Source organism: Hoplias malabaricus, chromosome 1 (assembly GCF_029633855.1).
Source record: "Hoplias malabaricus isolate fHopMal1 chromosome 1, fHopMal1.hap1, whole genome shotgun sequence".
Lineage (NCBI taxonomy): Eukaryota > Metazoa > Chordata > Actinopteri > Characiformes > Erythrinidae > Hoplias > Hoplias malabaricus.
Window position 1 is genome coordinate 19,595,786 of NC_089800.1, and position 10,092 is coordinate 19,605,877.

A 10,092-nucleotide genomic window follows, 5' to 3' on the forward strand; every position below is an offset into this window, starting at 1 on the left:
GATCCCCGTATTCAGAGCCGTGTTCGGCCATTATCAAACCCACCGAGCCTCCTGTTTTAAACTCGCCCCCACCTCCACCCTTTTCTCATATTCATTTATCCAACGGGGGTCCGGCTTCATACGCATTCATAAGCCACCCTTTACTCCTCCCCAAAGACTTCTGAGTTCACCTCCACGTTTGAGCCCCTACTAGCAAAATAACAATGCAGTAAACAGGATCTAAACCATTTATAAACTTTTATAATTGTAGTCTTATTTTAAAGTGGCACCCAAATTAATTCAACGTGGTTTAATGTGAAATTCCCAGTTCTAGAGAAAGTAAGTCATTTTTTTTTCACCGTGGTGGAGATGGTAATGAAATAATTAGAAAGAATAAACTAAATTAAAAATGTGTTATATGTATTGATTACCCTGTTTCTAAAGGTCACAAGAAAACACAGCACACACTTAAAATTTTCTTCTTGGGAAAAGCAGGTGCTTTAAAGCAGTGTTAAACATGGTCAATCAGAGTTTAAGACTTGAGCTACTTCTTTTCCTCAAATTCACTCAATTATATGCAATTTCTTCTTCATCTGTTCATTGTACAAATTTCCCCTAATTTTTCTTTATTTCCCCCTTCATATTAGATTACAAAATCAAGTATTAGATGTCCCTTTAATGTTGGGGAATTTCAATTAAGCAGTTCTTAAGCATTTATTCTTTGTGGCACAATCTTGAAAACCCTTTTTATGACTATTATAATACAAAATATTGTGGGGGTTTTTTTTGTGGCCAATGTTTGTACGATTGCTCTTCAAACAATTCAGAGATTTTTTTTTCTTGAAATCTCTTCTGAAAAGAGGTTGCTTTAACCCACTGTAAAGTCAGCCCTGTCTTCAGCATTGGCATTAGATTACATTTCATAGACTACAAAGTCATGGGAGGTCAGGTGCTGATACACAGTACAAGGCTGTGTTTTGATGAACAAAGTAATTAGTTTTAAACTGTTAAAAAATAAATTGAAGAAATGAAATGTGAAAAAAAAGATTTTAGGATTATTTAATATACTATTACTTAATATGGATAGTGTGATTATTTTCTACATTTGCACTAGCTGTGTTTATAGGTTAAGTGTGGATGGTATATGGCCTATAAAATGAAAGCACACTGTAAACATGTCTTTGATCAGACTAATCTCTTGTACCAGACAGGAGTTTAATCTCAGAGATCTGCTGAAATTGTTTCATGTAAATAACAAACCCAAAAAAAACCCAAAAAGAATGTACCGGTAGTTCATTTTACAATCAGATATGACCGTATGCAACTCTTATCAGGTGGACTTGCATGTTGTGATTTCAGTTATATGAATGCTGGCAGTTTAGGCAGAAAGTACGTTTTAGTTTAGTTACTGACAGTCAGATCAAGCACTTGGCAACAAAGAGCGTTGGAAGTGTCTGTGATAATCCATCTCTGCAGTGTCTACACAGGCCTCTTGTGTAAATGACCATTACTTGTGCAGATGAGGCAACTGAAGCCGTCTTCTTTTGGAGAAATTTTAAGAAGAAACAATTAATTAGAAAAGACAGTTCTGCCTGGAATGTTTGAAAATAATAGGAAGAGGCCAAGACGACCAGTAACGACTATTAACATGATGGATGGATACAATCAAAGTAATAATGAATGAGCCATTAAGAAACCTGAGGACCCAGACAGGGGACAGAACATTCAGGATGTTCATTCAAGGTCTGCATCCATGTACCCAATTCAGGGTCGCGGTGGGTCCGGAGCCTACCTGGAATCACTGGGCGCAAGGCGGGAACACACCCTGGAGGGGGCGCCAGTCCCTCACAGGGCATAATAATAATAACAACGATAATAATAACAAGCATTAAACACAGCATAAATTTTTGACTGTGTGTTTGTTTCAGGGGTGGGATACTGTGTCGAATATGGAGGGCCATCCAAAGGTATCGCAGCAGAGACCAGAAGAGAATAAGAAGCAATGAGTTGACAGTCGAGGGATGAGCAGACCCTTGAAATTCTCTTTCCGATGGACATCAAAATCACACTTGTATAACTGTCATTGCCACCTCAAAACACCTGCCATTTCTAATGCCTCAGAAAAAAGGGTCTACTATAAAATCCTTCTTTTCCTCAGCACCTTGGATTTGCGTGCGTAACTTGGTTTCAGTTTTCCCTGAAATTCCTGTGGACCTTCTATGGGGAAACTTTTGTTCTACTCCAGAGGTTTTGTTTACTGTGTTTTGATTTGCTGACTGTCATGAGGAGTGTACTTCCTGAAATGTGACCCAGCCTCGTGTTTTCACACTTGTCATTAGTCCAGTTCCAACACTTCTATTGATTGATACAATGGGAGCAGATGCAATCCCTTGATGTTAGAATGGAAGCAAATATCTTGCCAAAGCCTGAAAATCACTTTCTTTTAATCTTTTCAACCCACAAGGCGTGTGAACAGAGTGATTAGCATCAGTGATGCTCTGAACTGACCCTCAGTGCTACAAACATTAGTCCTTTTGCAATATTCAAATAAACCCTGTGTTATTTTAAAGTCTGTGTATATTCACGTGTCCAAGAATGTAAATATACGTTCACATATTTAAGTATATTTCTGAATATAGATAAATAATCTTTATTCTGATTCAAAATGTATGTTGACCTAAATCTATCGAAGAGTCCAAGCATTTAAGTCATCATCATCATCATTTTCATTGCCACTTCGTCCATTTCAGGGGCACGGTGAGCATTTAAGTGCTCAGAGTCATTTTAAAGGAATGTAAAAGATGTTTTATTTGGGTTATTAATCATTACACAATGTTTGCGGGTATTTCACAGAGAAAAAGGGATGATTGTATGTTAAAAGCTTGGTGCCTAAGAGTCCTAATGGTTGTAGTTCTTATGAGCTACATTTCATGAGACAACTTGTGTGTTAAGTCTAGAGTGGTTTACCAAACACATCAGCGATTACGTTAATAGTATATTTAACCAAAAAATTCAGTGTTTTTTAATGATACAGTGTTGCACAGTGGATTCCAATGACACTGTAAAAACCTTTAGGTTTCCATATTTATGACAGGGATGAGATTCATATTTATATTCAGAATTGTAGCCATCAGTAATTGTCATGTATTTGTTGTGAGGAATGTTGTGTTTTTAGAAGAAATGTACTGGAAGCCCTAAAAGGCCTTGGTGTTCATTTAGTTTATTTTTTTCTGTTCTAATATGTATATGTCGTTTTTTATATATATATATATTTATTGTTCTGTTATTGTCACATTATAAATATTATCAAGATCACATTTATGTCATAAACACAACAAAACATCAGAGCCTGCGTTCCTCGGTACCGCACCAGTGCTACCAGTCCTGGAAATATGAATCTGACGCTAAACTGGGCACTCACTGAGTAACAAGTGGCAAAACAGCCCACAGAAATGAGGATTGTCTTTTGAATGGCACATACATCCAGTCTGATTTGAAACAATATGCATTGTGTAGATGGCCTCTTTCAATAATTTGCATCATTCTTATCATAAAACTGAGCCTGACTTCTAAAGACAAATCCTATTTCTGCTTTCGCTGATATTTTATATTCATTATCGATATCTTAAGAATCGTGGGCAGTTAATGTTAAAGAGGCAGTCTGGGGACCTGAAGGTCATTGGTACAGTTCCCAGGATTGACAGGAAATACAAGGAAGCAGGGAGGGAAGAAGCTGGGCTTTCTGCTCCCTCAATATCCACAGCTGAAATTACATTCACCTAGCCTAGCCTAGCCTCAGATGCTGTGGCTGACAGCCCACTGTTGCTTTGAGGGGCTTCCTCAGAAATGTCTGCAAAAATTCATCAAGCAAAACCTCTTGGACCAGGGCTAATTAGCCTCACTAAACCAGCTCTTCTGATTAGATCTGTTTTGTTGATACACCGAGCCAAGCTGTGGGCGAAAGCTTGTACTTATTTAAGATGAATTACGTATTTTGGACTTAGATTTGATCTAAGAATTGTGTCTAAAAATGTGTGGGATGTGATTTTTAAGAGTTATACTGTGTACTACAGGAAACTTGAATATAGTTTGGCCTCATGATTCATTGAAACTGGAATGGTGTTCCAGGAATTAGGGCATGGAAATGTCCTTCCACAATGTCAGGGGCAGCATATTGATACCAACTCAGACATGAGGCAATAGCTCAGTGTTAATGGAATGACGGAATGTTTCTGTGATCTTTGAACAATCACAAACCCATTTTACTTATTGCCTCTTCACAACCAGCGTTAACTTCCCCAGCACTGATAAGTTATAATAGTGATAAGACAAAGGGGGATTCATTGATTTAGTTTGGCTCACAATGGGCTTGGATTTTGCAATATCCAAACAAAAATACTGCAACCCAGAGCCTAAGACTTTCATTTGACTTTGTTCCGTTTTCACACAACAGCGCTGAACTGTAGTCTGAAAGGAACAGTCCAACAGTTGTAAGACCCAAGCACCTGATGTGCCGGTACTTTGTGTATTTCTTTGATTCCATGTTGTGTCTTTGCCATATTGTGCAAGTTTTGGTACATCACCTGTATGAAATGTATTTATCTGTTTAGTGTAGGTGTTGATGTTTGGATCATGTGTGCTCCTTGTGCCTTTTAAATTATTATTCTGTGTGTGCCTTTGGCCTTTATAAAATTTTGCACTGGAATTCACATGGAATCTACTGCTAGACTGACCTATAACGTATTTTAGCACCAATTAAACTCAAACCTTTCACAAATTCCTCCTTTACGCCTGCTGACTGTGTAGGTTTGACGATTCTCAACTTGTGTTCCATGCCTCTGTGCCCCCCAGAGCTCCCCAGACAAAGTATTCCTCTCAGTAATTTCAGGAAAATACCAAGATGCTTCTGCCCTGATGTTGGACAACTACATTATCTCCCTGATTAATCCAAACTGGCTTCTACCACCAGTGGACTGCCATACAGCACATTTTCTCCATAAGCCCCATCCAAAAATTAGGCTAGTGTTTGAGTTAGGACACAGAGCTATATGGAGTCAAAAAAGGGTCAAAAAGATTTTGAGTTTGTAAAACAATACTCACAAATGTAACGGACTCTTTGCAGTTGCGGATTTAAGACCCTGTTTTGACGGACAATTGATGGACCAATAGGAAAGCTTGAGCTGGACCTTTAGCTTTAGCTCAGATGGCGAGGTTTGTTTAACCAATCGGAACACTGATTTGTTGCTGTCAACCATAGCGCTTTTCCAACGTGCATGGTGTCGCGCCTAACTGCACCAGAAACACATAAAACCGTGTTCCTGTTTTTGTCCTATTATTTATTTATATGAAGCGTTGTAAATGACCCCGTCAAGCTCCACTGGGCGATAACGCTGTATATGAAGCTCTGAGCTCTTGGTTACGTTTCTCCGCTGTTCACAAGGTCAGCAGGACGCCTCTGAACTCGGCCGCAGCGTCCCCCCCTTCATGACGTATTCCTGATTCCCCTCTGAACGTGTAGAAACGCTGCGGTTCACTGGAAAGAACCAAGGTTCCAAGAATCAGGAACAGAACCGGTTCAAGAACCGGAGTTCATTTTGTGGAAAAGCGCTATGGTTGACAGCAACAAATCAGTGTTTTGATTGGTTAAACAAACCTCGCAATCTGATTGGTCCCGCTACAGCTTTCCTATTGGTCCATCAATTGTCCGTCAAAACAGGGTCTTAAATCCGCAACTTCAAAAAGATTCACACACGCAGCAGAGAAGGCGAATGTGTGGATTTTTTCCACCTCATTCAAAAACTCTCACTGTCACATTTGGAAACTTAAAAAGGTCTGCATTTGATTTACAAAAGCAAATCTTTTTTTCATATTTGTTAATTTAAATTATTATTGTTGTTGTTGTTGTTGTTTTAAATTTGTGCATTCCAATACATTTGTGGATTTTAGTTTTACGTGTATGTAGTTGCTCAAACGCAGTTACAAAGTCCATTACATTTGTGAGTATTGTTTTACAAACTCAAAATCTTTTTGACCCTTTTTTGACTCCATGTAGCTAACCTTGAATTCCACTCAATAATTCTACACTTAGCGCAGTCATTCTACACTGTGGTGCAGCGGGTAGTGTCTCAGTCCCACAGCTCTAGGGACCTGGAGGTTGTGGGTTTGTGTCCCGCTACGGGTAACTGTCAGGGAAGAGTTTGGTGTGTTCTCCCAATATTCGCATGGGTTTCCTCCGGTTTCCTCCCATGTTCCAAAAACATACGTTGGTAAGTGGATTGGTGACACAAAATTGTCCATAGGTGTGAGTGTGTTGCCCTGTGAAGGACTGGCGCCCCCTCCAGGGTGTGTTCCCCCTTGCGCCCAATGATTCCGGGTAGGCTCCGGACCCACCGCGACCCTGAATTGGATAAGTGAATGAAAGAACATTAATTCATTCATTCTACACTTATTTGCATATGTTTAGCATTCCAGCATCTGATTGGTTGTTGGTTGTTCTAAACCATAAGCTTGATTACGTTATGCGACAACTTTGTTTTCGTGAATTGGTGGAAAATGACTTTACTGAAGTGAATATGTTGTTGCTTATATACATTGGTGAAGGAGGAGTTGCTTTAAACATTTTGGAATAAAATAATTTTCTTCCTTTTCTCTCTGCACAGTCAGCCTTTAGGCCTCTTAAACTTGCTTGACACATCAGGTGTGAGGCCCTGACATTTTTGGTGTGCATAGCATCAACATACCAGTTCTTGCATAGAGAAAGTCCGTACTATTATGTAGCCTGGTAGGCTCATGTTTCTCCCCTTTATGACCACATAACAAGTGCACACTGATGAATGCATGACTGTAAATGATTAAGACACCCATTGAGAACTGGATGTGTGTATTTATTCAGTGTCTCCAGGTTTAAGAATCCGTTTTTGGATGGGGGTCAACCAACTAATAGTACACTGTAATGTATTTCATATACCTGGAATAATAATAAGGGCAGTCTCTATCCAGGTAATGGAATATGAAAGAGCTTTGTTTGAGAAAGTGGGTCAGAGAGAAATGTTTAATGCTTTTCTATTTCTGTGCTTAGCAGTGTCAGATTATACTCTGTAAGACCCAGCACAGAGGAATTTTGTGTCATAAATCTAACACACGGCCATTCACAGGTTACAGGACTTATGGAAAGAACGTGAACACACTTAGAAAACAGCAACATTCATTCATTCATTATCTGTAAGCGCTTATCCAGTTCAGGGTCGCGGTGGGTCCAGAGCCTACCTGGAATCATTGGGCGCAAGGCAGGAATACACCCTGGAGGGGACACCAGTCTTTCACAGGGCAACACAGACACACACACACATTCACTCACACCTACGGACACTTTTGAGTCACCAATCCACCTACCAACGTGTGTTTTTGGACTGTGGAAGGAAACCCATGCAGACACAGGGAGAACACACCACACTCCTCACAGAGGGTCACCCAGAGGAAACCCACGCAGACACAGGGAGAACACACCAACTCCTCACAGACAGTCACCCGGAGGAAACCCACGCAGACACAGGGAGAACACACCACACTCCTCACAGACAGTCACCCAGAGGAAACCCACGCAGACACAGGGAGAACACACCACACTCCTCACAGACAGTCACCCAGAGGAAACCCACGCAGACACAGGGAGAACACACCACACTCCTCACAGACAGTCACCCAGAGGAAACCCACGCAGACACAGGGAGAACACACCACACTCCTCACAGAGGGTCACCCAGAGGAAACCCACGCAGACACAGGGAGAACACCACACTCCTCCCAGACAGTCACCCGGAGGAAACCCACGCAGACACAGAGAGAACACCACACTCCTCGAACCCACAACCTCCAGGCCCCTGGAGCTGTGTGACTGCGACACCTACCTGCTGCGCCACCGCGCCGCCCACAGCAACATTAATAACTTAAAAAGTAAATGTTAAAACCAAAGGACTACTGTTTCTTCTCTGTGCGTGCTGATACATTTTGGGCCAGAGATATCTAGTGTTTGTCTATTCTGTTTCTTGTGTTGGAATACAGCATAGATTATCTCACATGGCATTTCAGAAGTGTATGGATTTAAAGAGTAGAGATGGTTAATATGTTAGGGTTAGTAATTTGAATCTTCGATAGGGTTTTTATTTTAGGGTCATAATATGCCCTGTGAGGTTGAAAAATAGGCAACATTTGTTACCTTTTATAGTGTGGCGGAACTGCTTGTACTTTCTGATTATGTTTTGCAGTTTTGCCACAGGAACTTATAGTCCTTCTCCATCTTGTGAACAGCAACAGTGTACAACCGGAGTTGAGTACTTAGACTATTCTATAAATTACTTAGAGTGTTTGGAATGGGCATGGCATGGTGGTGCAGCAGTTAGTGTCGCAGTCATCCAGCTTCAGGGACCTGGAGGTTGTGGGTTGGTTGGTGTGCACAGTGACACTGCAATTTTTTTCCACCTTAAATGATTCCTCCAGGTGCTCCGGTTTCCTCCCACGGTCCAAAAACACATGTTGGTAGGTGGATTGGCGAGTCAAACCTGTCCATGGGGTGAGTGAATGTGTTGCCCTGTGAAGGACTGGCGCCCCCTCCAGGGTGTGATCCCACCTTGCCCAGTAATTCCAGGTAGGCTCTGGATCCACCGCGCCCCTGAACTGGATTAATAGGTTACAGACAATTAATTAATTAATTAATTAATTGGAATAGTAGAAAGGCATTTTGGAAGGTAAAATAGTAGAAAGGCAATATGGGGAATATTTTGTAATTATATAATAACAGGTAAATAGGATATATATGATCTGACAGCCCCCCCCCCCCTCCCCTCAACACCTGCACCGGGCCCCAAGGGTAAAACAGCAACAGACAAGCTTCTGTATGCCAGACATGATAAATATTAAAATGATTTTACTAGTTCACCTACATTCCTTCTTAGTTTCCTTTAGGCACAGTGGAAAGATTACTCAGATAAGTGTGAACTGAAGTTGTCAAGGCTATCCCTAAAGGAAAGTCAACCCATTAACAAACGTTCATCAGTTGTTCTGTAGACTGAATACTCTGTTTTAACTTGTCCCAGTGCATAGTTAATGGTTGGTGAAAATAGGTGACTGTCTAAAAGAAACAACATGGCCACACAGAAATGGCTGTAAACTGTGGATTTGCTGGGACATTTGATTCTTGGGTTTGGTTTGTCGTATTGTAGGTGTGAACAGCAGAGGATTCATATATAAATAAAGTGTGATTAAAGATCCAAAATGCAGATGTGGAGGTTGGATCAGTATTGTGGGCATCTAGAACCGCACTTTCAAATCTGACAATGTACAATAAAGACTTTAAAACGGTTTAGGAAATGTTAGACAAGCATGAATACAATAAATAGAGCAAGCACTGCATGAACCTAGCGATATCTCTGTGTCAAAGCTGGATAAATGGTTTTTGGCTTGGGACATAAGCAAAGAATGCTTAAAACTAATATATTAAATGGTAAAACATGATAGTCTAATTTTAATATGTCTTTTCAAATGTATATAAATAGTTATTTAATGTAATAATTAATATAATTATTTCATAATTTATATTTATTTAAATAGCCTTCGCTAATTGTTAACTGCCCTGTGAAGGACTGGCACCCCCTCCAGGGTGTATTCCCACCTTGCGCCCAATGATTCTGTGTAGGCTCCGGACCCACCGCGACCCTGAACTGGACAAGGGTTACAGACAATGAATGAATGAATAATTGTAAACTTCCCTGCTCTAGGACTATTACATTCATTCATTCATTATCTGTAACCGCTTATCCAGTTCAGGGTCACAGTGGGTCCAGAGCCTACCTGGAATCATTGGGTGCAAGGCGGGAGTATACCCTGGAGGGGGCGCCAGTCCTTTACAGGGCAACACAGACACACATACACACACACACACATTCACTCACACACTCACACCTACGGACACTTTTTGAGTCGCCAATCCACCTACCAACGTGTGTTTTTGGACTGTGGGAGGAAACCGGAGCACCCGGAGGAAACCCACGCGGACACGGCGAGAACACACCACACTCCTCACAGACAGTCACTCGGAGCGGGAATTGAACCCCCTGG

General features: G+C 41.0%; 1 protein-coding gene across 2 annotated transcripts in view; it reads left to right on the plus strand.

The window, feature by feature from the left end:
- Positions 1-4,807, plus strand: part of map3k15 (mitogen-activated protein kinase kinase kinase 15) — a 34,035-nt gene extending 29,228 nt beyond the window's left edge. The window contains exon 29 of one of the 2 annotated variants that reach the window (XM_066666748.1): positions 1,908-4,807. In XM_066666748.1, coding sequence (XP_066522845.1) covers positions 1,908-2,004 — 97 coding nt within the window. In that variant the 3' untranslated portion in view covers positions 2,005-4,807. The remainder of the gene's footprint in view (positions 1-1,907) is intronic. The other variant, XM_066666757.1, reaches the window with a different exon arrangement.
- The last annotated feature ends 5,285 nt before the right edge of the window (positions 4,808-10,092 follow it).